The 25858-nt window shown below is 44.4% G+C and overlaps 9 protein-coding genes across 14 annotated transcripts; 5 read left to right on the top strand and 4 right to left on the bottom strand.

The window, feature by feature from the left end:
- Positions 1–223: 223 nt before the first annotated feature.
- On the bottom strand, positions 224–2666 carry LOC6607047 (probable Dol-P-Man:Man(7)GlcNAc(2)-PP-Dol alpha-1,6-mannosyltransferase). The gene is made up of 6 exons (XM_002031799.2): positions 2541–2666; positions 2348–2480; positions 2116–2289; positions 1896–2049; positions 1472–1843; positions 224–1412 (listed from the first exon to the last, which is right to left on the bottom strand). Exons 1-6 carry the CDS (start codon positions 2664–2666, stop codon positions 335–337), a joined length of 2037 nt encoding a protein of 678 aa, XP_002031835.1. The 3' UTR covers positions 224–334.
- Positions 2667–3306: 640 nt separating this feature from the next.
- LOC6607048 (26S proteasome regulatory subunit 6B) lies at positions 3307–4769 on the top strand. 2 transcript variants are annotated; one of them, XM_032721746.1, is made up of 2 exons: positions 3307–3925; positions 3974–4769. In XM_032721746.1, exons 1-2 carry the CDS (start codon positions 3382–3384, stop codon positions 4645–4647), a joined length of 1218 nt encoding a protein of 405 aa, XP_032577637.1. In that variant the 5' UTR covers positions 3307–3381; the 3' UTR covers positions 4648–4769. The 2 variants fall into 2 exon arrangements, with proteins under 2 accessions (XP_032577637.1, XP_032577638.1); XM_032721747.1 differs by having other exon boundaries at positions 3307–3870; positions 3974–4207.
- A 109-nt stretch (positions 4770–4878) lies between these two features.
- On the top strand, positions 4879–8467 carry LOC6607049 (TELO2-interacting protein 1 homolog). The gene is made up of 5 exons (XM_002031801.2): positions 4879–5152; positions 5211–5709; positions 5767–6873; positions 6923–7998; positions 8056–8467. The coding sequence occupies exons 1-5, from the start codon at positions 4968–4970 to the stop codon at positions 8435–8437; spliced, it is 3249 nt and encodes a 1082-aa protein (XP_002031837.1). The 5' UTR covers positions 4879–4967; the 3' UTR covers positions 8438–8467.
- A 198-nt stretch (positions 8468–8665) lies between these two features.
- LOC6607050 (serine/threonine-protein phosphatase 5) lies at positions 8666–11367 on the bottom strand. Its single transcript, XM_002031802.2, has 8 exons — positions 11122–11367; positions 10670–10911; positions 10463–10613; positions 10280–10401; positions 9951–10221; positions 9436–9886; positions 9298–9379; positions 8666–9240 (listed from the first exon to the last, which is right to left on the bottom strand). Exons 1-8 carry the CDS (start codon positions 11303–11305, stop codon positions 9181–9183), a joined length of 1563 nt encoding a protein of 520 aa, XP_002031838.1. The 5' UTR covers positions 11306–11367; the 3' UTR covers positions 8666–9180.
- Positions 11368–12011: 644 nt separating this feature from the next.
- On the top strand, positions 12012–13374 carry LOC6607051. Its single transcript, XM_002031803.2, has 2 exons — positions 12012–12497; positions 12557–13374. Exons 1-2 carry the CDS (start codon positions 12276–12278, stop codon positions 13091–13093), a joined length of 759 nt encoding a protein of 252 aa, XP_002031839.1. The 5' UTR covers positions 12012–12275; the 3' UTR covers positions 13094–13374.
- A 96-nt stretch (positions 13375–13470) lies between these two features.
- On the top strand, positions 13471–16700 carry LOC6607052 (serine protease 7). 3 transcript variants are annotated; one of them, XM_032723331.1, is made up of 6 exons: positions 13471–13801; positions 14104–14862; positions 15586–15688; positions 15738–15868; positions 15933–16040; positions 16167–16700. In XM_032723331.1, the coding sequence occupies exons 1-6, from the start codon at positions 13750–13752 to the stop codon at positions 16529–16531; spliced, it is 1518 nt and encodes a 505-aa protein (XP_032579222.1). In that variant the 5' UTR covers positions 13471–13749; the 3' UTR covers positions 16532–16700. The 3 variants fall into 3 exon arrangements, 2 of the variants coding, with proteins under 2 accessions (XP_032579222.1, XP_002031840.2); XR_004362228.1 differs by lacking the exon at positions 16167–16700 and having other exon boundaries at positions 15763–15868; positions 15933–16023; XM_002031804.2 differs by lacking the exon at positions 16167–16700 and having other exon boundaries at positions 15586–15671; positions 15933–16023.
- LOC6607053 (RNA-binding protein cabeza) lies at positions 14880–16083 on the bottom strand. The gene is made up of 2 exons (XM_002031805.2): positions 15957–16083; positions 14880–15530 (listed from the first exon to the last, which is right to left on the bottom strand). The coding sequence occupies exon 2, from the start codon at positions 15522–15524 to the stop codon at positions 14994–14996; it is 531 nt and encodes a 176-aa protein (XP_002031841.1). The 5' UTR covers positions 15525–15530; positions 15957–16083; the 3' UTR covers positions 14880–14993.
- On the bottom strand, positions 16554–19073 carry LOC6607055 (pinin). Of its 3 annotated transcripts, none has more exons than XM_032723333.1 (4): positions 18970–19073; positions 18449–18554; positions 17619–18388; positions 16554–16643 (listed from the first exon to the last, which is right to left on the bottom strand). In XM_032723333.1, coding segments are annotated over exons 1-4 (915 nt in total). In that variant the 5' UTR covers positions 19007–19073; the 3' UTR covers positions 16554–16641. The 3 variants fall into 3 exon arrangements, with proteins under 3 accessions (XP_032579224.1, XP_002031843.2, XP_032579223.1); XM_002031807.2 differs by lacking the exon at positions 16554–16643 and adding an exon at positions 16736–17387; XM_032723332.1 differs by lacking the exons at positions 16554–16643; positions 18970–19073 and adding an exon at positions 16736–17387 and having other exon boundaries at positions 18449–18765.
- Positions 19074–19597: 524 nt separating this feature from the next.
- LOC6607056 (hemicentin-1) lies at positions 19598–24870 on the top strand. The gene is made up of 16 exons (XM_002031808.2): positions 19598–20286; positions 20605–20734; positions 20827–21035; positions 21163–21273; positions 21348–21554; positions 21646–21797; positions 21865–22009; positions 22071–22201; positions 22261–22420; positions 22642–22812; positions 22877–22999; positions 23060–23193; positions 23257–23431; positions 23499–23776; positions 23834–24031; positions 24125–24870. The coding sequence occupies exons 1-16, from the start codon at positions 20220–20222 to the stop codon at positions 24551–24553; spliced, it is 2820 nt and encodes a 939-aa protein (XP_002031844.1). The 5' UTR covers positions 19598–20219; the 3' UTR covers positions 24554–24870.
- Positions 24871–25858: the final 988 nt, after the last annotated feature.

Consider the following 25858-nt stretch of genomic DNA (forward strand, 5'->3'; position numbering starts at 1 on the left):
TATGACGACATTTTAATACTCTATAATTTAATTTATATATGTATATCTTTTTGGTCAGCAAAGAATATATACCACGTGCCGTAATGTGTCATACTCTATTTGGCGATTTTTGTTTAGTTTGAGTTTAATTAGGCGCGATTAGATGCGGCTTAGGGGCGATTTGGACGCGATTCGGGTGCGTTTCGGACGCGACTTAACTTTCTATCAAAATATAGGAACGTCCTACAATTTTTATTCGCTTTTATTATTGTTTTTATTTTAAATTTTTACAACTGTGTCGTTAACAAACGCTTAGCTTAATTTAATAAAACAGTTTAAAATATGATACGTTTTGTCATTTGGATTTCAAACCCTCGCTGTCATCTATTTTGTCAATGACCTGTTTTAAGCAATCTTTGGTCGAAGTCTTTTCCAAATCGCAGATGCGTGTCAGATCCATCGTAGCGATCTGCTCGATCATTTCCTTGATCTTCTCCTGCTTTATGATGGACTTTACGGACTGCCGTAATCCAGCCTTTCCTGGCGTTTTCTGGGTCTCTGCGGAGTCGTTTTCGATTTGTTTACCCTTGGCGCGGTAGTGCTGCTCGATAATTTGTCGAATCTTCATCTTGGTGGCTGCTCTCGACTTCTTGGTTGCCTGTCCCAAGGCGAGGGTGCGCAGCTCCTGAAAGTTGATCTCCTTCAAGGGCGCTTCGATGGTCTCTGCGCCAGCATGGGGTTCAGTATCCGTTTCCAGTTCTAGCGACATCTCCTCCACAGTGGCCACGATGCCATCATCATCATCCGCATCGACTTGTAACCTGATTTTCATTTTCGGATCCCCTATAACTTTTGGAAATTCCTTAACAGGAGCTAATAAAGTTTCTTTTTCAACCGGGGATGTCTTAGTTTTTGCTATTTTCTCTTTTGTTTTTGATGCCTCTTTTGGAGGCACTTTTCTCTTTTTAAGTATACCAATGCAAGGCTTCGTCTTTATTCTCACCGGCAGCAGAGAATTGTATTGAATGCCGATGCTGTTGAAGCAGTCAACAAACTCTAGCGTATCGAATTCTTTTTGGAGCGATGCCCACAGTTCAGTGTTTTGTTTGTTCTTCGCCTCGACCAAAAGATGTGTGTATGCAACCAAATCCGCCTGGGTGTAGTTCATTGTCTCGTCCTTGCTGTAAGTCCATTCATTATTTATTTCCATAAAACGCGACACCCCGCTCTGGGCGGCCAAGTTGGAAATGTGAATGGAAACGTTTGAGGTGCCAGCTTCCAAGCGATGCAATCGGGATAGGGCTGCTCCGCCCGGATAGTTGGTGCCCGAAATGACAAGTAGAAAGAGCGTCATAAAGACATTTAGCAGGAGATGGGCTCCACAGGCGAGAGCCAGAAAGCTATGCCACGTTGACTTGGCGCTGTTCATCCAACTAAACGAGGAAACAAATAATAGAAATGTATTTTACTAATGAAATAATACGACGCTTACATTCGTTGGCATGCGCAAGCCGCAGCAATGTTGAGAACTGGAAATACGTAGATGATGAAGCGCAGCTCCTTGTGCGGCAGAATGGAGTACAACAGGACAAAGAGCAGAGCTGACACGACCAATGGCCGAATACGTGGCTCCAATGCGACGCCGATGGGCACGAGCACAAGCGATGCACCCATGGCACGTGGCAGGGCGGAGTAAAAGTACCATAGAAAGGGCGAGGTACCCCAGTTGGAGCTCTTATTGAGTATGGTGTTGTACCATAGCACCTCACCCTCGGGCCAAAGCAGGCGGCGCCAAAAGAACGAGTCCACCAGCACTGTGGCAGCCAAAATGCAGACGCCCGCCGGCAGAGCAACTTTGAGTAGCCTATTTATACAAATATTAGCATTAAATAGTATGCAATGATTGATAATCTCACCCGTCAATGGAAACTTTTCGCCGTAGGAGGCTCACTACCAGCAAAATACCCAAAAATAACGCCAACTCGGATCGAAAGACGAGGGTGGATATACCAGAGCAGATGATGAATGGCTTGTGCTGGTCGCGCAGCCAATAGGCAATGGCAAAGAGCACTGCAACGAGAAAAAGTCTAATAATATGGGGTACACAGCATAGCAGAGACCGTCAACTTGACTTACCTATCGGCAGGGCAAAGATATTGGGCAAAGGCCTAGTCATGTAGAACATGAAGTGGAACTGCGTAATAGTGATGGCTGTAAACCACAAGCGGACCTCAACTCCGTAAATCTTTGTCACCGCCTGCCGTAGGCTGTTCCATGCCACAGAGATGGCTCCAGCCAGGACAAGGCGCACTAAGGGGTTCGCAATCAATTAACATACCGAAATAGGCAGTTGAAATTCTGATTTTACCTACATATTGGGCCCAGAACTTGTTGATGCTAAGGGACTCGAAGAGCAGGACAAACGGGGCTGAGATAATGGACACCACCAGTGGGCCGATGAAGGTGCGGGGAACCACGCCCGGATATTCATGGTGATCGTACTGAAATGCAGAAAGACATTAGTGATCTGGCAGGAGGTTTGGGGAACCTTTGTCCTCCACCTGCGTAAAGTTGTTTCGCAGATATAGAATGTCGTGCATGGCCTGCAGATTGAAGCTCTCCTCCACTTTCGTAAAGGGCGTGTAGAACAAGTGGGCCGCCGCCGTCAGAAAGATAAGGATGTCCATGTTGCGGGCGGTTTTGGCCTTCGGGTGTCGCTGGTGTGCAAAGTGCGCTGGACAGGAATCGGGGCGTTACATAATGGCCATATTTGTTTTGACACCGATATCTATATATTCTTGTCCGTTGGAAAATCTATAAATTTCTGCCCGATGGAATCTGACGAAGATTTCCCAATCGAAGCCGGCGTTGCACAATGTCGATATCTAGCCGCCACCTTTCCTTGACTAAGCGTTTGAATGTCTCACAAAAAGTGCCAATGCTTAGGCATATATATTTTTCCTATGCCGAAGAGAATATGTGGTTCCAAAATAAACCAAAATAGATATATAAATAGATCGCTCCACGTCGGAGGCAGAAAAGGAAGCACAACAAAAGCAAATCCAAGAAAAACAACAGGTCGGTGCAACAGCTGATTGCCATTCACGTGGCGACGCGAAAAGTTGTGAAGGGGCGTTAAAAATCATTTTATAAATTGTATATTTTTCAGAAATCGATCGAGCTTAATCAACATAGTTTTAAAATAAAATATATCATAACTACGCATTCAATAAGAATTAAGTAAATGTTTCTGGTTACGCCCATGTATTGAAGCTTTTTTAGTATTGCCATTCGAATCCTGTTAACAGTTATCGATAATTTTTGTACGATACCCTTTAGTCTTTGAAAATTCATGTCATTGCTTTTCACTTCGAATCGAATCTCCACAGGGATAAGACGAAAATGCGTTTGTTAAAGGAGGAAATTGCCCAGTTTCACGAGCAGTCGCTGGAGAAGTACGATGGACTGGATCCGCATGATCTGTATGTACTGTACAAGAAGCTTCAGATGGAGCTGGAGCTCATCCAGGTGCAGGAGGATTATATCAAGGAGGAGCAACGCAACCTGAAGAAGGAGTTCATACACGCCCAGGAGGAAGTGAAGCGCATAAAGGCCGTGCCACTAGTCATTGGTCAGTTTCTGGAGGCAGTGGATGAAAACAACGGCATAGTGGCCTCCACCACCGGCTCCAATTACTACGTTCGAGTGCTATCCACCATTGACAGGGAGCAACTGAAGCCGTCCTCTTCGGTTGGGCTGCACAAGCAGAGCAATTGTCTGGTCGATTTGGTGCCACCGGAGGCGGACAGCACAATATCGATGCTATCACCGGATGAGAAACCGGATATTAGCTACTCGGACATTGGTGGCCTGGATATCCAGAAACAGGAGGTACGCGAGGCTGTCGAGCTGCCCTTGACCCACGCCCAGTTGTACAAGCAGATTGGTGGGTAATCGCAATATCAAACGACTATTTTCACTAATTCTCTTCCAGGCATTGATCCCCCGCGCGGCGTCCTCCTTTTTGGACCACCTGGATGTGGCAAAACCATGCTGGCCAAGGCGGTGGCCCATCACACAACTGCATCCTTTATTCGTGTCGTGGGCTCCGAGTTCGTCCAGAAATACCTAGGCGAGGGGCCGCGCATGGTGCGAGATATTTTCCGCCTGGCCAAGCAGAATTCTCCTTCAATTATCTTCATTGATGAAATCGACGCGATTGCCACCAAGCGTTTCGATGCACAGACAGGTGCGGATCGCGAGGTGCAGCGCATTCTGCTGGAACTACTCAACCAAATGGATGGCTTTGATGAGACCACCAACATTAAAGTTATCATGGCCACCAATCGTGCAGATACCTTAGATCCGGCTCTATTACGACCCGGCCGTTTGGATCGGAAAATTGAGTTACCATTGCCGGATCGTCGCCAAAAGCGCTTAGTTTTCAACACAATCACCTCGAAAATGAATGTGGGAGAGGATGTGGACCTAGAGGACATCATTGCACGTCCGGACAAGATCTCCAATGCGGATATAAATGCCATTTGCCAAGAGGCTGGAATGCATGCAGTGCGCGAGAATCGCTATGTGGTCAACGCCAAGGATTTCGAAAAGGGTTATAAGACCAGCGTGCGCAAGGACGAAGCTCAGCATGAGTTCTATAGCTAGATGATTAATTTAAAATTCAATCTGATTATGTAAACTTGTAGTATTTAACTAAGCCGATCCCGAGTTTACCAAAATCCTGAAACTTCTAAATATATTAGTCAATACTGGTGGTTTTAATAAAAAAAAAACAATCGAAATTGGGGGCGGTTTGGCGCGCAAATCAAAATAACCGATAGCCTTCGATAGCGATCGTGAGTTGCGGGTTGAAAACGCTTGCGTTTGCATGTGACTGTCTCAACAGCTGTTGGTTCAAAACAGCTTCGCGGATTTTTGCCGGGCTTCGCTTTGGTTTTATTTGGTTAGTGGAAACTGCTGCCACGATGATGCATCTGGAGTGGTATGTGACGAAGATAAAGCCGGCGATGGAAGGCTTCCTCAAGGAGCCCAGCAAGGACACGTTGTCGGTGGTTGAGCGCGCAATCGAGGGATTCAACTTTGGAGAAATGCGCATTTACCAGGTGCAAACGGTGGTGCCACTGGTGGTCAAACTGGATGAGCTAACTGGGTAAGTGGCTCCATTCCGCTTGGGATTTTGACTTCAGAGAAGACTGTCCCTTCCGCAGGGAAAACCAGGAACTTCGCACCAGTCTGATGAACTGCTTGAGCAACATTGTCTCCAAAACATACCTGGCCGATGAGAAGGGTCTGCGTTCCATCCTGGTGGTGGTGCTGCAACAGGTACGCGACTCCAAGACAGCGGCCATGCGACCCAACCTGTCCGAGGAAATAAAACTGGCTGCCGTTCAGTGTATATTCGAGGCACTTCGTCGGTCCACAACTGATGTGGTGGAGTCTTTCTACGTTAAGGAGACTGCGATGGTTATTGGCCAGATACTGATAATGCTCTTGGAAATCATCGAACAGGAAAAGTATCGAAAACTAGTCCAGACAGCGATTCAGTGCCTGATGATGGTTTTCTATGTCCATGACGAATCCGATCAAGTGGATGTTGTCCTGCGTAGTCAGGTAGCCAATACCATATTTATATTCCTTCCCAAGGTACTCATCGTACTGTTCAAAACATCAATGAAAGATGACAAGGTGGGAGAGACTATAAAATCGGTGAGTTGGTTTTGGAAGAGATAACTTCATTTATATTGAATCAAATATTATAATTAGATGGCCATTCAAGCGCTCGGTCGTATTATTTGCATAATGTTTGAGGAGACCACTGATGAATTTATAAAAATGCGCTACGATGGAGATGCCTTCCGTAAACTGTTCAAAAACAACGAGGACCTGTTGGCTCAACAATGTGATTTTACCTTTTTTGGCAGCAAAAAGGCTACTACAGAACAGAATGAGGAGCGATTGCATCAAATGCAAACGGAGCTTCGTTCGCATCAGTGGGTGGCCGCCACTTCGCGGCGCCTTCGACCAATTTTTGCCGAAATGAGTATTCTACGGGCTCACAGTGCCCTGCGGGTTAGGGAATCCTACTCCGATATTTGTTGCCTGTTGCTAAAACATTGTGTTTACAATCTGAGGGGAAACTTTCTCCACGTACTGGAGAGCGTATTGGCTCTGTCAGAGGACGAGAATGAGAAGATAGCCCAGCGGTGCAGGGACACCCTAATTCTGCTGCAACAACAGGCCAGCAGCCAAGACATATTCGATGAGAATGCGGAGATGCTGCTAGATGCACACCTCAATAAATGGCCACGCATACTGCATCGCTGCGAGGAGAAGGAACAGTTTGCCGAGCTTCTATTCTTCAAAGGATTTCTACGCAACGTCAACACCGATAAGTTGCAGCTGTTGTTGCTAGTTCCCAAAAATCTGGAGATGTTCGTCACTTGCCTGCTGACAGCACTAGACCAACGGCCAAACAGGGACCTTCTCAACGAGGAATACTCTCTTCGACGTATTCGAGAAGGTGATTCCAAAGGTCTGGCCGCCGAACTGGCCAAACTACCTTGGAGGCAGTTCAAGCATCTAAGCTCAAAGCGTACAGTTGATATCCTATATGACATTGGAGCCCTGTTGGGTACTGAGCCAACAATAAATCGGCTTGTATTTGATTACTGTCAGGAGCTGATTCAGCAAAGGTCATCATCCATGAACGAGTGTGTGCTGCTTCTAACCCTGATGGTAACGCCGCAGGAAAAGAAGGCGCGGCAAAGCCGACTGGTGCTGGCTAAACTTTTCTTGGACCAGATCCTCCGAGACGAGCATTGGAACCTGGCCCTTCAGCCGGACTCGGCGTGGCGCCTTAAGGTCAACAAGGTAAGAATGGATTTTATATGTGTACAATGTGTACTATAATTTTTTTTAGCCCGCGCATTGGTTTGAGGACCGTACTCCTGGCATCTATTCATCGGCGATTGAAGTACGCACCCAAGACTGCGATTCTGATGACGAGCAGACGGAGGTGGTCGGTAGTCGGGTGACCATTGCAGACGCCCAGTTCAATGTGCTCCACACCTGCCTAATTTTAGATGCAGTGGGTCACTGTGCCAGATTTATTGGCGATACCTTCGACAGGCATATATTTTTAAGTCTACACAAAGTGCTTCTCAAGGTGGCTAGTAGTAACACCATAGTCCATCAAGCGGCCAGTTTCGCGTTCGTTTCCATGCAGTACGCTCTTAAATATGCGGAGCCCTCACATTTTATCGAATGCTCCACCGACTACATCACTTTCCACCTGAACGCGTTGCTAAAACGATCGCCAGATAGCACGGCCGCCGTGGACATTCTCACCGTCGTTTTGCAGTACAGCACACGCGGCAATGTGCCCCACCTGGAGAGCTTATTCCAAACTATACGCGAAGAGTGCTCCAAATCGCACCAGACAACCAACGTGCACTCTTATCTTCGCGTCTTCAAAGCATTCCTGAATCATGTGTCCGAGTGGAATGATGATGCTGCGGCGGAGGTTAATGCCGAGCTGCCGATGCAAGTGGATGAGGAGCAGAATGTCCTAAGCACGTGGATGAGTGTGCTGGAGAGGCCAAAGTTACTAAATGATATGAATGGCGACACCAACATGGCCGACGCCGAGGAGCCGGCAAAGGATGAAGCCGACGATGCTGATGACACGGAAGCGAAACCCACGAAGCCCGTTCTTCCGCGCCACGTGGAAATGGTTAAGGATATACTGGGTCAAGTAATCAAGTTCATTTCCACCGCTGATCAGGGGCAGCAGATTGCAGCTTTGGAATGTTTCTCCAGTGGTCTGCCATTACTGGCGAACTACGAGGACGAGCTGTTGCCATTAGTGCATCTAGTGTGGCAACCTCTGATCGAAAAATTCCGCCAAAAGGACGCATTGGTGCTAAACCGATGCTTCACCCTGCTGCACTTGCTAGGCGTTCATGCCAAGGACTTTATACTTAAACGCAGTCTTAGGTAAGCCTCTGTTTCGAGGATAGCTAGATCTTTTTACCATTTCCTTGTGCTTTTCAGTGATGTGATACCCCAGTTAAAGCAGTTCCTGAAGGCAGCTTCCCTGCACAGCAGTACGGAGACATCGCAAGTGCAGACTCAGGAGTACAAACTGCAGCTTAAGCTGCTGAAGAGCCTTGCGGACTTTATACTCGGTCTGCAGATAGAGGGAAGGCATCTGCACGAGATCATGAGCACGGCGGTGATATACCTGTCACAGGTACAGCCGCAAGATCTACAGACGCCGGCCAGGGCGTTCTTCCTCCAACTTATTTCTTACAATGGACCCTTCGTATACGTTACGCTGTTGCAGCGGGCCCATCTTAAGGATTATCAAGCTAATGTTAACCAGATCTTCGGGGTCATGGGCTTCAGCATAGCTAGTGGAGCAGATCTTGATTAATAAAGAACGGACCGATTTTTTATTTCACAATTGCTCTATTCTGATTTCTGTTCACTCGATTAACATTACAGGCTCTTAAGCTAGGTGTCTTTTAATGCAGTTTCGGATATTTTGATCAGAACATACTGTTTTGTTTGTGCCCGGAGAGTAGGCAATAGTTATTGGATTAAAAAAATGTATGGGATTATTGAAATGACTTTTATAAAATATAAAAAGGCAAGGTTTTTGAACAAAACGGGGGTTTTATACACAAATAAAGCGTTCGGAACAAACAAAATTGATGAAAAATTGTATATATGTACTCGTATATTATGTTTTGGTAGCCATAACTAAATGCTATGCATAAACAAACTTTTTCTTTCAATTTTACTTACAAGTGGAACCGCAGATGCTTGGCACCGATAAAACTTAGCATCCGACTTCTAAAGCCACTATACACTATAACATTTCGTTCTGTATCAAATATAGCTGAATTTATAAAATGATTGCTGTTCTGTATTTGTGATCTTGATCCTTTCCCCGTCCTCCACTCGTCCTACGCCTTATGGACTCGCCATACTCGTTCTTAAGTAGTGAAGCAGCTCGCGGTGTGCATAAGTCTATTGAGCATCTTCGAATCCTTTTCCTCTCCTTTGATCATTGTAAGCTGGGCTGTCTTGCGATTGTGAGTTCTCAAGCTGTTTGTAAATTGGTATGTGTTGTGTGGGAGTATGTTTTAGCTATTGAAGTTAATGCGAAACTGACTACGCCAGCCAGTTCATTAGACTGTTGGCATAGGCCATTGGCTTGACGTCGGGATGTGGCTGAAAAGATTACGATAATGAATTGACTCGAATAAAGTTTGCTTTTTTAGTACTTACCACAGCCTCGAATGATTTGAAATTTGGTTTCAAATTGTTACCCGTAATAGTAATAAATGCGCCCATGTTGCCCATAGTATCACTGCAAAAAAAGGTCACACATTAACTAAAGTTTGAGGGTCGAATGTGTAGGCTTACCAATAGTTCGGAGCAGAGAAGACTGTTATGCATTTACCGTTGTGAGCCACTTCATAGCCCATATCCTTAACCTCGTGGCTTCGAATGATATAGTCCAGGTTGTTGTCTTTGCAGAACTTCTCGGTAACATCCGGACCAAACTGGATGCCCACGCCTCGCTTCGACTGACCCAGACCCATCCACTGCTGAGGATCGGACCACAGCAACTCGCACATAAGACCTTCCTCTGGCGGCTGGCAATTTCTTTCGATGCGTCTTATATTGTCCAGAGTCACGTCTTCCGTGGAGAAGAGCCCGCCGTGCATGACCAGGATCTTTTGGTTGATGCAGTGGCACAACGGCAGCCAGTTGAAAACTTGCGTGAATATGTCAGCCATGGCGCTGGTGTACTTCGCTGTCACCTCGCCGGTGAATCCATACATTTGGTTCATGTTAATGCTTTCATGGTTGCCTGGAATAAGTTTAAAGCATGTTATAAATAACATCTCTACATCTGAACGGAAAAAAAAACTAACCGCGCGCCAAAAAGAAGTGATTCGGATACAACAGCTTGAAACCAAACAGCGTGAATATACACTCCACAGAGAAGGAACCTCTGTCAACGAAATCGCCGTTGAACAGGTAGGGATTCTTTTCAGAGGGCAGACCATTGATCTCGAATATGTTCATCAAGTCGTAGAATTGACCGTGAATGTCGCCACAAATCGTGAACTTCTCCTCATCCTGCACAGTGATGTCCACCAGCGAAGACTGAGCTCGCATGTACGTGTCGATCTCGCAGAGTATCTGAAACAAATTGTATAAGTATTCAAAGGTCTGCTGGGCTTCGGGGTTACACTTATACTTTGTAGGCAAATTTGCGGTGCAATCGCTTCTGTGCCTTGTAATGCTCCATCAATTCCATCATGAACTTCAGAGTCACCTTGCCGTCTTCCAGCTGCGGACCCTTGTAGTCATCCTCGATAGCTGCAATACGTTGTCAAAAGCAAGTTAATCTCTACGTCTACATAGAGTAACTACAACCCACTTATGTTTTCCATGTCGCTGTACATCTCCGAAAGCGTCTTCTCGGGCTTATCCACAGCAATGGCTCGTTCGAAGGCGCGCATTTTGACAATTTTGTTGCACTCGGTAAACTTGAGCTTGGCGTCTTTGTCGTTCGGCCGGCACTTGGCTACCTGAAAATAAATATTTGTTGAGTGGTGGACCCAAGGTGCTGCCGGGGATTACTTACGAATTCAAAGTCACAAAGGGCTTGCTTGAACTTTCCCAAAGACATGTGAGCTGCTGCCCGGCGATAGTAACCTTTAAGGTAGGCAGGATCCGCCTTCACCGCCGAAACACCATCCTGTAGTGCGAAACCAAAGCTCTCCTGGCGCAAGTGCGCCAAGGATCGGTTGGCGTAATATATCGCGCTGTTGGGGTGCAGTTCTATGGCTTTGGTGTACATGTCGATGGCTTTGGAGAACTCCTTGGCTATGGGAATAGACCAAAGGGTGAGTAATGGTAATAATTATACCCCCATAGGTTCCGGCAGACTTGTAAATTATCACACACAGCCAAAGTTTGCCATTGTTTTAAGGTTATGTTGAAGGTGGCACTGGGAAAGTGGACTCACAGAATGGATTGCTCGCAGGACACTAATCGTGGTCGTTACGGTCCAATGTGATTGCCAGAGGTACTTACTTTTGAGCATTTCATTTCCCTGATTTTTGTACTGCTCCGCCGCGGCAAAATCGAGTTCCGCCTTCGTACGGGCATTTGTGTCCTCCTCCGGCTGCTTGGACCCCGTAATCTCCACGCCTGCCGGCACCTTCGCCTCCTGCTGACCATCGGCAGCCTTCTTTGCTTCCAGTTCGGACGAAGACATCTTTTTAGTTGTAATAAATGATTTTCTTAAAGTTATTTACTGTCTGAAAATGTTCAAGGCAGTGTTACCAAATGGTATAATGACTTTCCCACCAAATGCTCTAAATAAGCCTGAATGCCTCCGAAATTCAAACGATGGTTCTACCTAAAAACGTGTTTAAAAAGTAAATCCGCATAGCCGACAAATGTATGTTTGAGCATTGTATAAAAAGGAAGACGAATAAATAAATTGCAGTTGCTTATCTTATTTATTGTTCTTTCAAAGTGTATGCTTACCCGATTTGATGATCTGCTTTGGCATGAAAGAAAAGGCAAACTTATACAAAAGATATTTACTAGTTGTTGTAATAAAGTTCTAAAATTTGTAATGATTCACATTACCTTTTTAAGTTTCTCCGCAGGTGCGGTTATCCGATACGACCTTAAGAGTAGTTATCGCTAATCAGCTGTTTGGAGGCAGGTTTACTCAAGAGATGCATGCGTGATTTTAAACTTTTCGTGTTACGAGTTGAATGTCTTTCTTTGCCATATAAATGTTTAATATAATTTTTTTAATTACACACAGCTCTGTATATATATACCCAAGTATGATATCTCTAAGTAGCATCTAATAATTGTAAAATGACATTTGTATATTTCTTAAGCCATATTAGCATAATAAGCTTTGTAACAATTTTCGTGCCTTTCGTGAAGAACATTCTCCTGGGTGCGCATCTCTAGATTGCACAAAGCCGAGCCTGATGGAAAAAAAAATTAGAAGCGGAAACGGGTTTTACTTTTACTAGCAACTTTAGAGCTCAACGCTCAGCAGTTAAGCCAGCAGTCTGGACTTGCAGCCGCATCGTAGCGAATCGTTTTTCGAGTCTCCTAATCCGTGCCAGCGCATCGCTAAATCCACTGAAAAGCCAGGCAGACCAACTGCGGGGGCGTTAGCATCGTGGGAAAGAGCAATATAAACAAACGGAGGAGGGATGTCGATGAGCAATTTATCAATAGACGGCGAGTTCCGCTACATAATTCAGTGGTTCAACGAGTGGAGCGAGCTGCAGCGGGATGACTTTGTCTACGTTTTCGTGGAGTACCTGGCCCGGGGATCCAGTTCTGGCGCCAGCGATGGCCAGGTGAATGGATTGGTCAACTCGCTGGCCAACGCAGCAGTGCAGGACAAGCCCATGAGCCTGTTCCAGTGCCGCGTAAGTAGTAGAAAGTTCCATGCTCGGTTTTCCCCCTTCTAATGGTTCATTGTCCGCAGATTAAGCTATTCCGTGAATGGAGCCCCAAGTGGCCGATCGAGTTCAAATGCAAGCTGCAGGAGAAGATCAGTGAAATCGACGCGAAGGTGGGGGAGAAGATCATCAATGAGCTTCGGGGGCCCCATTCCGTGCACAATGGCGACGTAGCCGTGCATTTAAATGCAAATGGAGCGAGCGAAGAGGGCGGCGACTCCGAACTGGAGCAGATGCCAGATTCAGAAGTGACGGAGGTCGCCGCTTTGGCGACGGGGCAAGAAGCTGATCCAGCTCCCGAAGCAGATGACAATCGCTTGGCGGCGGTCTTAAGCCAAGAAACGCCCGTTGATGACGACGACGTGGAAAAGTCTGCCGTTGAAGATTGCAATAGCAATGCCGATGTAAATGGCCATTATCCAGCGGCTGCAGTGACAACGATTGCGGTGAATATATCACCATCTCCATCCCCGACTCCCCAGCCGATTGTTGAACCTGTAGAACAGGTCGAGAATAGCGTTACAGTCACTGTGGCTTCTCCAGAAGTTCCCCCCGTGGCTTAGGCCAGGCACGATCGTTGAGGACAAACCAGATCGACTATAAAAAAGGCCTAATGAGTAGTTAAGTATTTTAGTTCTACATAATCGGCAACTCGACATTCCACGCGATGCATTTCTAGTTACGTAAGCCAATCCTTGGGCCCGAACCCACTTCTGGGTTAGGCCAACTAAAAAGACTTTGTTCGCACTCTGTAGCCCTTAGCCCCGTTCATTTTATCGCCTAACTTAAGAGCACAAACTTTAAAGTAAGCATCAATAATATACATACGAAAGAGAGTTCCACATTCTGAACGGTGTCCTGTTACTATTCCTCAGCTTCAAGTTTAGTTTGGCTAGCCAGCAAAACATGTTTTGTATTGATCTGTTCTGGATGACAATCGGTTACTCTGCTAGCCGTCTATGTTGGTGCTCTTCGTCTGCTGCTGCGGCTGGTCTTCGGCTGTGGCCCAACCCGAGTTTACTGCCTGATAATTGGTTTTTTCGAGCTCTCTTTTTGTTTTGATTCGTCGTCGCTAAAATCGAAATCTGAATAGAGCTGGAAGTGTGGAAGTAAGATATGCATGCTGGCTCGGAGATTGAACCAATTTATTTTAATTTCGCACTTGGACGGGCGACGTTGTGTTACTGGTTTCCCAATTTCTTGACTTGTATCGTTCGAAATGCGGCGCCTGAAAATCGTCGCAATTTTATTTTGCATCCTGTGTTTGAGTGGTGAGTACTCGTATCCCGGGTATCCCTAATAAACCAATGACTCAAGACACAAACGTGCTACGGTAGGGGGTAATTAAAGACCAGCCCTCTTAGTGGGTCAAGGTCTTAGTCTAGAAATTCCCAGCGACGGGCAATAAACCGCGCGAATGACGGCGAATGCCGAACCAAAAAAGTGAGTGAGTAATTGCCGTGGGCACTTCTGGTTTGCTGGTTTTCTGTCTCGCGATTGCTGTGCCGACATTGACCTTCGGTAATTGATTTCATGCCTTGTCATCCAGCCTGGTCATCCGTTCTACTTTCAGGGGATCGCAGAGCCTACGCCTGCCACTGCATCCGTCTGGGGAAATGTGCCCCCTTTGCCCGCCTTCTACTTCACCACGGACCCGGAGAACAGTCCGCTGTGTTCGCCAAGGTGCACAGCGCCAGTTGTGGCTTCCAAGGCCTCGAGCCGCTCGTCTGCTGTCCGACTTTTCGCAAGCAAAACCACGATGAGTCATCCTTCGTCAAAGCAAGTCGAAAGATGCGCTTTGCTCCGCCGAATGATCGTTGGATTTGGGATGATGGGGATAGTGACAAGGGCAGCCGGCACACACACGGGGATTATCTGGAAGCGGAGACCAATCTGCACGACTACTGGAACTTCGAGGAACAACGCAATTGTCCCCCGCCCGTGGAACCAGAGTTCTTCGACCGACGGTTCGGCTTGGGACACCACTTTCTGTATCATGTGGAGCACGAAGAACGGGATACATTACTGCGACCCCTGCCAAAAGATAAGCCCATAGTATTTCCCGGGGACCTACGCTTCCTGCGGCAGGGAGAGGAGGCAATTGACTCCAACATAGATCAAGGTCCGCCCCTGGCGCCGTTTACCACAACATTAGCTACACCAATTGAAACAGTTCCTGCTTCTTCATCCACAACAACCACATTGATGCCACCTTTCACACAGGAGAACACCCAAGGATGCGGGATAAATGTAGAGAGCCGACTGCTGGGAGGAGAGCAGGCCAGTGCCGGACAGTTTCCCTGGCTGACCAGGATCGCCTATCGCAACCGAAGTAAGTACATCTTATGATAGGCTAAATACGCAATTTCGAATTTATTTTACCCAACGCAACGCCTCTTAAATGCTCTTGAACTAACTCCGCATTGGAGATCAGAGCCGGGTCCAATGCCGTCCTGTCTGCGCTCATCCGATTTCACTGGCCACAATACCCATTTTTAATGTAAGGAAGACGCCCACGGCAAAGAGCAGAGCAGCCAGTCCCAAAGCCTTGGGTCCGCGATTGTTTGGTGGGGCACTCAGGCCAAACGGTCCTCCCCCGCCTCCACCACCGCCATTGGGAGCCCGTCTGCCACCGGGACCACCACTTCCTCCAGGGCCATCTCTTCCTCCAGGGCCACCTCTTCCCCCAGGGCCAGCTCCTCCTCCAGGGCCACCTCTTCCTCCAGGGCCCCCCTTACCGCATTTATTGCACTGATTTCCGCCGCAAGGTTTGGGGCCACACGTTCCACGCTTTTGGGGAGGACCCCCTCCACGACCACTAGGGCCACCACCACCGGCACCAGGGCCACCTCCACCGCCACCAGGGCCACCTCCACCGCCACCAGGGCCACCTCCACCAGCACCAGGACCGCCCCGTGAGCCAGGAGCTGGGCAAGAATCAGGGTTGTTGCTCTTAGGTGGTAGATTCCCTCCTGAACAAGGGCAAGCGCACATGTTGTGCTGAAAACAAGAAAAAATCTTTATTATTACAAGAGTTTTACGATATTATTTTCAGGCAGCAACCGCATTAGCTTTCGCTGCTCCGGATCCCTGATCTCTAGCAACCACATCGTAACTGCCGCCCACTGTGTTGTCAACCTAGTAAGCGATTTGGAACTGTAAGTGTAAAGCCTAATTAAATCTTTTGTAATCCACGCTCCTTTGCAGGTCCCATGTTCGATTGGGAAGTCAGGATGGGGCGATTCCGTTTGCCATCGAGCAGGTTATAGTTCATCCCAACTACGACCAGCCCAAGTATGCAAATGACATTGCCCTCCTACGAATCAACAGCACTAATGGTAAGAGATTATACTCCTATCCTAGGGGAATGATCACGCTGAATAACCACCACCAACCCTGCAGGCACCTTTACGCCCATATGCTTACCCTTAAACGGACCAATCACACTGGGAAACAGGTTGATAGGACAGATTGGAGTGGCTGCTGGTTGGAGTATTGGAAATACTGAAAGTGAGTCTCGAAAATACTTTATATCTGATCTGTTAAATTTTTAACTTACTATCAATGCGATCGAAATAGAATTCAGTGCTTATTATGTTTTTAATGTATATATTCTCTGCTACACATTTTGTCCAGGTAATAGTTCGATGGACCCGTCAAACTCCACCGCTGGGGTGCGCTTCATCCGTTTGCCCATCGTGAACACCACCAGTTGCGCCATCGCCTATGCCAGTCGCAGTGAGAACTTCCAGCAGCCCATTGTGATTACTCCCAACCACCTGTGCGCTCAGGGGATGCCCATGAATGACGTGTGCCGAGGCGATAGTGGCGGCCCCTTTATGGACGACGGTACCTCCGGCGTCTTTGGAACAAGTGGACGTTATACGATCATTGGCATCGTTGCCTTTGGACCGACGCTGTGCGGCGTGACCACCATTCCGGGGGTCTACACCCTGGTGAGTAGCTTCTCCGATTGGATACTGCGGAGCATCGGCGGATGATCTGACCAGTGAGTGGTCGTGTTGGGAACCCATCCCAAGCTAAGTACATCCAAAGCTTCCAATGCCAAAGTCTTCACAATACATCCACGTGAGGAGCAATGAATCATACATTCTACGGATAAATACAAAAATTCGGTTCCACTTCAAATCACCTAAATTTCAATAAAATGTACGTGTATAACAATCGTATTAATCGAATTTGTATTTCTACTGTATATGGCGAATGTTAATGCTCTCATTTTATTTTCAGAAAAACCATATTCGTTTTACACAAATACAAGAATCAGAGGTTAACATATTATTTTTACATTAATTGCTTCTGACTACTGGTCTTAATTAAAAACGTTAATAGATGGCGAAGAAGGTATAATTATCTTATAAGAGTTCTTAACTTATCGCTTAAAGAATTATAATTGTTTTAACGCCTCATTTTAAATTGATTAATTCCTCAAACAATTTGGAAGCGAGAATGAAATATGTGATTTGTGAAGTGAATTAGCTGCAGGATGATTATATCTAAAAATACATAATTAGGTATTTAATGTTCCTATTTCGCGATCCAATATCTTGTGTTTAAATTATTTTTTAGTTTTATTTACAATTTTACAAATTTTTTTGAAAGATACAAATATAGCTTGCTTGCAGTAGACAATTTTGGTTCCAAGTTTTAGTTCTAGTAGACAAAAATAATGGCAAGGCTGGTTTTGTCCACAAATTGTTGTTCTTAAACACCCCTTCATTCGCCGAAGTAAAACGATTGTTTAGGCAAATAATTTATTAAATTGCATTAGTTGTAATCCTTTATTCCTAGAATAGCATCATTACTTTTGCTTACTTTACTTAACGTATAATGAAGCTGCAATAGAAACAGGAAGTAGAACATTGAAACAAATGTATCTGAGCTGATAAATACGATATAACTTTTAAATGTAATCACCGCATTATAATTTATTTGCTTAAGATCTGGTTTCTGTAGTATAAATTAAAGTTTCATAAATAGGTTTTATAAATTGAAACCCAATTGCCCTACACAACGATATCCGCACGATCATATTTCAAGCCCTAGGATAAACTGAAGTTTACTTACACTTATCCAACTGCTCTTCGTCGTCGTGCTCTTCATAGAAACTTTCGTCTATTGCAGTATCGTCTTCCATCTTCCCAAAGTTCATGTTCTCCAAGTTTTTTAGCTCAACTTCCAATTCTTCGCGCCTGAATTCTATAAACACATCGGCTTCACTTTTGCTTTTGCTCAACAGTTTTTCCGTTTTAGGCGAATGCACTTTTGGCCTAAAGAACAGATGTGGTTTCGTTTTTGTTCGGATGTTACTTTTCGCATTCAACATAGTTGCTTCCCAGACCTTGAAGTCCTTCATTCTGGCCATTTTGTACTCTAATCTACGGATCTCGAATTGCTTTTTTTTCCTGTCTAAGAATAGTGTTTCGCGCTGTTTCCTCAGCATCGCTCTCTCCTGCAGTTCTTGCTTTTCCACCTTCCTATCGATCTCAGCTTTTTTATCCTCCTTGCTCTTCAGTCGCGATTCCTCCTGACAGAACTTCTGTAGGGTTCCCAACAGCGATCCGAACATCCTGCGATTCCTGGCCCTCGATTCAGAGTCTGTGCCCTGTGCCTCGACGATCTCCTTTTTAGTTGGCATTTCCCGAATGACCCGCGAGTTAATCCGTGGCGGCCGACCCTCGTTCTCTTCGATTGGGAAACGGGAATTCGGATTCTTGCTTTCGTACATTCGCCGTTTGTCTTTGAAGACCCCACCGGGTGGTACATTTCTGGGGAACGGTCGCTCACCATTGTGCTCGTTCCTCTTGCCATCTTGGGTGTATTTGAATTTTTCCGATCTGTGATGCAGCGGCATTAATTCATTAATTAAATTAAGCACAACTTGTGTGGATTCATACCTCTGCAGGGAATCCTTGGGGACGCGACCAGCAATGCGGCGAATGTTTTCATTTAGGATCACCAGCGACTGCTTGGCCGAATTCAGTTTTTGCTCCAAGTCGTCCACTGTCGATAGACCAGAGTCATTCACCATTGTTCCCACGTATCAGTTAGGATTTGTTTGATTAATTATTTTACTTAAATCGGTACAATTAGATGCTCATAAAAGTAAAAACAAGACTTAGGGATGGGAGTTTACTAGTGCTGGCGGAAAATAGCGATGGTGCAGGTACTATCGATTCGGCGTGACGGGCCATCGATAGTTTTTATATTTTAGCAAGGAAAAAGGCCGTTATATACTTTTAAAGGTCTCTCCCTATATTTTCAAAATCCAAAATAAGGTGCAAATACTATCTTTGGGGAAAAAATAACAGATTTTTCTTTGGGAATCCCCTATTTAAATAAAAAATAGCTGCATTTCTTATGATCTCAATTTAACTATAAAAGGCATTTGTATTTATAACAAATTATTTATGATTACCCAAAGAAAGTGACTCAGGACAGCTTTCTAGTCTCATGCACCTTGACGTAACCGCACTTGAACCTCTCGTCCGCCCGAAAGTATCTGTACTCGCAGATGAAATGAAACTAGATACCTTGGGCGGACTGCGTAGGTTTCAGTTTCTTTGTCCGGCAAAAGGATAAGACGGTCATCAGAGCGAGAGGAGTCGAGAGAACCATTGCAGCTGTCCGTCCGGAGAGCTTTCACAGTATATGTACTTTCGCGTACATTAAAAGGTCGGACCTGCACGCCTCCGTGACTTTTCAGCTTGTTTTTAAAATAGACTACAATGGACAGCGGGCATTAGTGATGTCGATGTGGACAGGCAAGCCTATGGACAAGGACATCTAAAAGAGGGGTTAATATCGAAATGAGTGCAGTATGAGTTCAAAGTTTCGATGCCGACCAATTACACATCATATTTAGAGAAAAGAAGGACGATTATATTGAGCGAGACAAGCGGATGCACGTACATTCACATGTACAAAGGTCATAGTTGCAATGTTTACATCAAAAGCTTCCTGCGAAGCGCCTGCGCCCGCCGGAGGAGCTTTTTAGCCCAGGTTTGCAGGTGTAGTGCGATGGAATTTCGACGTGTTAGTTTCGCATCGCGGCTAGAAAAGTAATATAACTTTCTGCCAGTGGTCGTTATTTTCCAACTTGGTTTTTATTAAGAAAACACAGTAGTTCGAGCATGAAATTAATACATTTATTTTGAGTGAAACCGCACTCAATATCCTGTGAATGTGCGCATACGAGAATAAGCAATAGTAAAGTGTATCCTGGAATTTTGGCAAACATATACAAGTGCATACGAAAAGACATACACGCATACATACATACTTGTTCGTTAAATAAAATCAAATCCGTGACCATTTAGATAATCTTCAAAACATTAATAACCCGTTTTCAGTGCTAAATGAAATATGAGACTATCAAATATCCCCGAAAATATCCTTTAACTTAGGTATACCGTGTACGCAACTATTGCAAAATATATAAACCTATGTGTTATACATACAATGTTATATCCCGTGTAGATGTGTAATTGAGTGCTCGTGCACAAGTGTTGGTGTGCTCATCTTCCGTGAAAATTCAGATGATAAAATGTAACTTCTAACCAATTAAACGTATCAATCTGCAATAGTGGCCAATAGCGGACTAGATATGAAAGTCATTAAGTCGATGTAATCAACAACTAACCAGTGCTATTCCAATAATTATACAACATGGAGTTACTGCTGCTGTTTATGCTAGCACTTCAACTTATAGAATCCAGCATCGGAAGTAAAGATGGTAAGTCATTACTTGTATCTTTAATGTTCAGAAAGCTTAAGAAAATAGTATACAAAAGTGTGCGCGATTAAATTACTAAAGAATAAAAGGATGAAATTTTGTTTGATTTCTTTAGCATAATTTTTTGATTGCGGTTTGGTTTATTTAATATCTATCTTTTTTAGCTAACCGGCTAATTCCATGTGATATATATATATATATATATATATATATATATATAAATATGTACCTACATATTTTCTCTTAGTATATTATTAGCTGTCCAAATCTTAAACGCTTAGCTTAAAATAAAAACAATTTACAACTTAATTTTTCCAGTACCAATTCACCAAATTGAATCTATAGTTGGTGAAAATATTTATCTTCCTTGCAATGTAACGACTTATGATGGCGATGAGCCTGTGCTGGTTCTGTGGTACCGAGATGATAAGGGTACTCCAATTTACAGGTAAACTAATAAAATTAATTTTGTAATTTTTCATTAGTTTTTTGTTTACTTGACTTGCTTGTTACGAAACACTATCATCCATCTATCTTTAGCATCGACATTCGAGCTGGAGTATCCAAAGCACCGAAGAGATGGTCGGACGATTCCGTATTTGGGGATAGAGCATATTTTATCTTTGACAAGGAACCGGGAAAACTGTCAATTCAGAATACGCAAGCATCCGACTCCGGAACTTATAGATGTCGCGTAGACTTCCTGAAAGCGCAGACCATAAACAGCCGCATCAGGCTCAATGTCATATGTGAGTAATTGACTTTGAAATCGGATATAGGAAGCTATAATTATGGCTTTGCTCGTTACTTGAGTTCCTTAAACAATCCGTTGGAGTATATAATAATAGTATTGTATCCCCCATATAATTTACCCAGCTCCACCCAAGCAAGTTATTATTCGAGACAGCTCCAATGTTGAGCGTTCTACAGTTGTGGGACCATATAGCGAAGGCGACATCGTATCCCTGAAATGCCAAGTAATTGGAGGTACGACTTCCCCTTTCTTTCGCCAGCAAATCCGATCACAAGTAACTCGATTCGTTTTCATATTGTTCAATCAGGCTATCCCACGCCCACCATCAGTTGGTATCGCGATGGCATAGAAATTCCCTGCGAATTGTCTCATTTGGCAGGAGGCAAAATTATAGAGTGCGAAATCACGCTACCATCTCTGGGTCGGGAGGATCTTAACTCCCGACTCACCTGCCGGGCACTGAGCCACCCACGGGCACCCATCGTCGAGGCGGTGGTTCAAATCGATATGAATTGTAAGTTTTTAAGCCATATAAATCACCATTCACCATGTAAACTGGGTTTGGGCAATCGTGGCACACATGTAAACACTTTCTCTACTTTCAGTTGCCCCTTTAAACATCCGACTGTTGGGGGCACATCAACCATTGTCTGCTGGACGCAGATACGATCTATTGTGCCAAAGTGCTGGCTCCAGGCCGCCGGCCGTAATTACTTGGTGGCAAAATGGCATACGGCTGGAGAAGACAACCGAAACGGTAAGTATCCTGGCATAATATACTGGCTGGAATGGTTCAGGCGCTCATTTCAACTGTGTTCCCGTAGACTTCAAGCGATGGCAACCAGACCACAAGCACTCTCTCAATCAGTCTAAGCAAATCAGATGCGGGAAAGTATTTATCATGCAAAGCCTACAACCATGCCGTTCCCTCCGAGCCCTTGGAAGATGGCTGGAAATTAGATATACAATGTAAGTTCTATTAAATCACAATGGTTTTTAGCTGAAGCTAAACAAGCCCTATGCCTTCCAGATGTCCCGGAGGCATACGTTCGTTTGGGAACATCTCTGGATCCGAGCACTTTACGAGAAGGAACAGACGTCTACTTTGATTGCCTGGTGATGGCCCATCCAAATGTCTTTCGCATCGAATGGCGTCACAACGTGAGTTTTAGCACGCTAATCAAATGGTTTTGGCTTTAAAATGCTTTCCCTTCCCACAGGAACAACCGTTATCACACAATATATCGCAGGGCGTCATAATTAGTAACCACTCGTTGGTACTGCAAGGTGTAACGAGAGCCACTGCCGGAAACTATTCCTGTGTGGGTTTCAATGCCGAAGGAGAAGGAATCAGTGCTCCCTTTGCACTAAACATACTCTGTAAGTTTGCTTTATTAAGTTACCTTTCTGAGATTTAATTCATTTAACTTTAAAATTTCGCGCTGAAAGTACCATTTATGTTTTGCTGACACACTCGTTTCCTAAAATGCCAATCAGAGGAGCATTTCACTTCTTGTTCACCCTATTTTTTCCACCTTTTCTTTGGCTTTAAGAGGTAATTAATATTTTTATGGTCTGTTCTTTATGCTCGCCTTTTATAGACGCCCCCACGTGTGCCCAGAATCAGAAGAAGGTGTACGGCATAGCCAAGCAGGAGGATGCGAAGGTCATGTGCACCGTGGACGCCAATCCGCGCGAGGTTGAGTTTAGCTGGACGTTTAATAATTCTGCGGAGAGTATTGATGTCGCCACAAATCATATTATACGCTCGGGTAACTGTTGCCATTCGCGGAATTATAAACTTTATGCAAACTTGATTTATAACTCTGTATGCAGGTACCACCTCCATTGTAACATACACACCCATCACGGAACTGGACTATGGAACCCTTTTGTGTTTGGCGTCGAACAAAATTGGCAAACAGCGAGTGCCGTGTGTCTTCCATATAATCGCAGCAGGTGCGTTCTGCCACATACTAAGAAGTAAACTATTTTATTATTGATTGTGATTGTTTATAGGTCGACCGGAAAAGGTTCATAATTGCACGGTGAACAATATATCCATGACATCCTTGACGGTCACTTGTAGTGATGGTTTCAATGGCGGCTTGCCACAGAATTTTAATTTAGAACTGCTGGACTCTTACACACAAGTAAGAAACTACTAGTTTATAACAAATAATAGCAATAAACGAGTAATTATTATTGTTTTTCAGGAAATTAAAGCTAACATAACATCCACTATTCCCAAGTTTACGGTGCCAGGCTTGAGTCCGGGAAGTATATATAGGCTAAATATTTACGCGTTCAATACGAAGGGTCGATCCGATCCAGCTATTGTCAATGCGGCCATGCTGCGAATGCCCGAGAAGCAACTGACCTCGGAACAGAGTGAGTCCAGCATATCTTATTCTGATCCTTGAGGTTCTATAACCATATATGCTCCTGCACCTTTTAGCCCACAATCTTCGCGCTGAGCTGCTATTTTCGCCAGTGATGTCCTTAACAATTGGCCTAACCCTCGCTGTGCTGGTCGCAGTTTTGGCCATCATTCTGGCACTTCGCATACCCTGTACCGCATCATCGAGACGGCGTCAAAAGGAACTATCGAATGAGAATATATCCAGAGATGAGTCGCCAGGACCAAGCGACAAGAGTTCCGGCAGCAAGGATGTGGACGATTGCGATGAAAAGAATCCGGATGTGGTGCCCGAATCCATTGAACCGGATGAGCAGGTAAATTTAGATAGAACACTAGTATCTGCTTAAGTACTTTAACTTCATATTATTCAGGCCGAGAGCATCAGGAAAAGGCAGCAGATATCAACGATTGATACCAATCGCAGTCCCAATCGAGGAATTTTCGTGAATGAGCAACAGCATCTGACAGCAGCCGAGATTTCCCTGCGCGCCTCCCATGGAATTGGATACTGCACCCTGAGGAGTGGAATGCACGCCCAGGCCCAGAGTTCGGTGGGCGAAATATCAATAGTGAGTAGATAGATAGATTTTTTTGGGATTCAGTTACCCTTATCCCTATATGTATGTAAGGTGACTCTTTAACTTTACTTGAAACCCACACAGAACGTAACGCCACACGTGTACTCCAACTCGATCTCGCAATGCACTCTGCCGCGTCAGTCGTCGCAGAACGTGTGGAACAACTACAACTGCAACATCACCGGAGCGAGGCCGACCTCCACGTTCCACCAGCTGACCTTTCCCCAGGGCAGGGTCAATGTCGGTGGCCACAATCCGGCGCAGCCGATCCATGGACACGCACCGTCGCCGTCGCAGGCATCCAATAGCTCCATGGCCTCGTCGACGAACACATTGCCCCAGCCACATCCCCATGGACGAACCATCGCCATGCACCACATGAACCAGGCCCAGTGTGGCAGAGTGTGCATCGGAGTCGCCAGCGATGGCATCCACTGCGCCGAGCAGAATCTATCCGACGACGAGGTCACCGTCCAAACTCCATTAATGATAAAGCGCGACAGCACCGTATGACTATAGAAATTCCACAGGGTATTCGACACGCCCCTGTGATTAGGATTTACAATTTTCTGTATTCTGCATTTCGAAACTCAATAGAATAAACTTTTTATACCACTTTATTATCGAAAATACAACAATATTCTGGAGAGATCAATTATTTTCGGCCAAATATGAAGTGTTAGTTTTAAACGTTGTTAATTATAAGTTATGGTACACGACATCAATATCCAATGAAATAACTAATAGGTTTTAAATTGTGCAAGCAGAACACAGAGGTTTACTTGTGGCCAATGCAAATACTTTAAATGCAGTTTTTAAAAATCCTAGACTATGTACTGGCAACGGATCAGAAGAATTTATAGACTGGGTTATTGTTATTGTATATTATTTACGATTGAATGTATTTGTTTCTGAGGCAATGATGTAAAAATGCGGTTTTACTTTCGCACTATTAATTATTTCGGAATATGTATAAGGATAATTCCAAATGTTTGTAATGACTCATGTTTTCGTTTATATAAGTAAAATGACTTTGAAAAATGTTAGTTAATACTTGTGTTTGCGTACCCAATGTTTTTGTAACTTTAAACTAAAGCCCAACCAATTTGTTATATGTTTTTCTTAAAAGAGAAAAAAAAACAAATGCACCAGAGAATAGGTTTAGTCAAATGAAATTTGACGAAACGATTGCTTCCTTCTATTGAAGCCAATGCAGCTTTTTTGATACATTCGTGATGATAAATAATTTTGGAATAACTTGCTCAAATATATATGTACTAAACCAGTGTAATGTTGGAGGAAATAATGCCCATTTTTTTCTTACAACGCTGGCCGGCATTTATTTTGAAATATTTAATTTTGTACTGGTCGAACTTACATAAAACTTATATTTAAAAATACCATATATATTAGGAACTTAGCGTAAAATTACTGTGAGCAGTATTATAATATCTAAGTTATAAATAAAAAATAAATTAAAAGTAAATGGCTGTTTAATTCGAAACATTCCCTTCGTTTTCAATTCGCTATGAAGATTATTCATCTTATTTTTTTTAAGGGAATTTTTTGTTTATTTCTACTTATCACAAATACAAACGTTTTGTTTATGTTAAATTACTCATTGCAATCTGACACATTAGCAACAAATAAGAGCTTTGGCTTTTAGATTTTATTTAAATGTTTAAACAATTTTTGAAAAGTATCTTCTTTTGTAATTTTCTTGGTTTTTCTGGGTGTGTCCGGTTGAAATCGTAAGTGGCGTTCATATTCCTAATATGTCAGCGAATAATTGGCTAAGTTTCCACCAAAAGAAATGCC

The sequence above is a fragment of the Drosophila sechellia genome, chromosome 3R, assembly GCF_004382195.2.
Source record: "Drosophila sechellia strain sech25 chromosome 3R, ASM438219v1, whole genome shotgun sequence".
Taxonomy (NCBI): Eukaryota; Metazoa; Arthropoda; class Insecta; order Diptera; family Drosophilidae; genus Drosophila; species Drosophila sechellia.

What these genes read in the sequence shown, in the direction of transcription:
- LOC6607048 (XM_032721746.1), top strand. Translation starts at nt 3,382, where the DNA reads ATGCGTTTGTTAAAGGAGGAAATTGCCCAGTTTCACGAGCAGTCGCTG. An exon ending in CCAGTTGTACAAGCAGATTG is followed by an intron (nt 3,926 to 3,973) that starts GTGGGTAATCGC and finishes ATTCTCTTCCAG; the next exon opens with GCATTGATCCCCCGCGCGGC.
- LOC6607047 (XM_002031799.2), bottom strand. Translation starts at nt 2,666, where the DNA reads ATGGACATCCTTATCTTTCTGACGGCGGCGGCCCACTTGTTCTACACG. An exon ending in TATCTTTGCCCTGCCGATAG is followed by an intron (nt 2,050 to 2,115) that starts GTAAGTCAAGTT and finishes TTCTCGTTGCAG; the next exon opens with TGCTCTTTGCCATTGCCTAT. An exon ending in GCTTGCGCATGCCAACGAAT is followed by an intron (nt 1,413 to 1,471) that starts GTAAGCGTCGTA and finishes TTCCTCGTTTAG; the next exon opens with TTGGATGAACAGCGCCAAGT.
- LOC6607053 (XM_002031805.2), bottom strand. Translation starts at nt 15,524, where the DNA reads ATGTGCGCTTGCCCTTGTTCAGGAGGGAATCTACCACCTAAGAGCAAC.
- LOC6607049 (XM_002031801.2), top strand. Translation starts at nt 4,968, where the DNA reads ATGATGCATCTGGAGTGGTATGTGACGAAGATAAAGCCGGCGATGGAA. An exon ending in AAACTGGATGAGCTAACTGG is followed by an intron (nt 5,153 to 5,210) that starts GTAAGTGGCTCC and finishes TCCCTTCCGCAG; the next exon opens with GGAAAACCAGGAACTTCGCA. An exon ending in GGCGCCTTAAGGTCAACAAG is followed by an intron (nt 6,874 to 6,922) that starts GTAAGAATGGAT and finishes AATTTTTTTTAG; the next exon opens with CCCGCGCATTGGTTTGAGGA.
- LOC6607056 (XM_002031808.2), top strand. Translation starts at nt 20,220, where the DNA reads ATGGAGTTACTGCTGCTGTTTATGCTAGCACTTCAACTTATAGAATCC. An exon ending in GAAATGCCAAGTAATTGGAG is followed by an intron (nt 21,274 to 21,347) that starts GTACGACTTCCC and finishes TTGTTCAATCAG; the next exon opens with GCTATCCCACGCCCACCATC. An exon ending in CTGGAAATTAGATATACAAT is followed by an intron (nt 22,010 to 22,070) that starts GTAAGTTCTATT and finishes TATGCCTTCCAG; the next exon opens with ATGTCCCGGAGGCATACGTT.
- LOC6607052 (XM_032723331.1), top strand. Translation starts at nt 13,750, where the DNA reads ATGCGGCGCCTGAAAATCGTCGCAATTTTATTTTGCATCCTGTGTTTG. An exon ending in CTAGTAAGCGATTTGGAACT is followed by an intron (nt 15,689 to 15,737) that starts GTAAGTGTAAAG and finishes GCTCCTTTGCAG; the next exon opens with GTCCCATGTTCGATTGGGAA. An exon ending in ACGAATCAACAGCACTAATG is followed by an intron (nt 15,869 to 15,932) that starts GTAAGAGATTAT and finishes CCAACCCTGCAG; the next exon opens with GCACCTTTACGCCCATATGC.
- LOC6607051 (XM_002031803.2), top strand. Translation starts at nt 12,276, where the DNA reads ATGTCGATGAGCAATTTATCAATAGACGGCGAGTTCCGCTACATAATT. An exon ending in TGAGCCTGTTCCAGTGCCGC is followed by an intron (nt 12,498 to 12,556) that starts GTAAGTAGTAGA and finishes CATTGTCCGCAG; the next exon opens with ATTAAGCTATTCCGTGAATG.
- LOC6607055 (XM_002031807.2), bottom strand. Translation starts at nt 19,006, where the DNA reads ATGAGACTAGAAAGCTGTCCTGAGTCACTTTCTTTGG. An exon ending in TCCTGAGTCACTTTCTTTGG is followed by an intron (nt 18,555 to 18,969) that starts GTAATCATAAAT and finishes GTCTATCGACAG; the next exon opens with TGGACGACTTGGAGCAAAAA. An exon ending in CCCAAGGATTCCCTGCAGAG is followed by an intron (nt 18,389 to 18,448) that starts GTATGAATCCAC and finishes GCTGCATCACAG; the next exon opens with ATCGGAAAAATTCAAATACA.
- LOC6607050 (XM_002031802.2), bottom strand. Translation starts at nt 11,305, where the DNA reads ATGTCTTCGTCCGAACTGGAAGCAAAGAAGGCTGCCGATGGTCAGCAG. An exon ending in GGGAAATGAAATGCTCAAAA is followed by an intron (nt 10,912 to 11,121) that starts GTAAGTACCTCT and finishes CTATTCCCATAG; the next exon opens with CCAAGGAGTTCTCCAAAGCC. An exon ending in TCACTTCTTTTTGGCGCGCG is followed by an intron (nt 9,887 to 9,950) that starts GTTAGTTTTTTT and finishes AACTTATTCCAG; the next exon opens with GCAACCATGAAAGCATTAAC.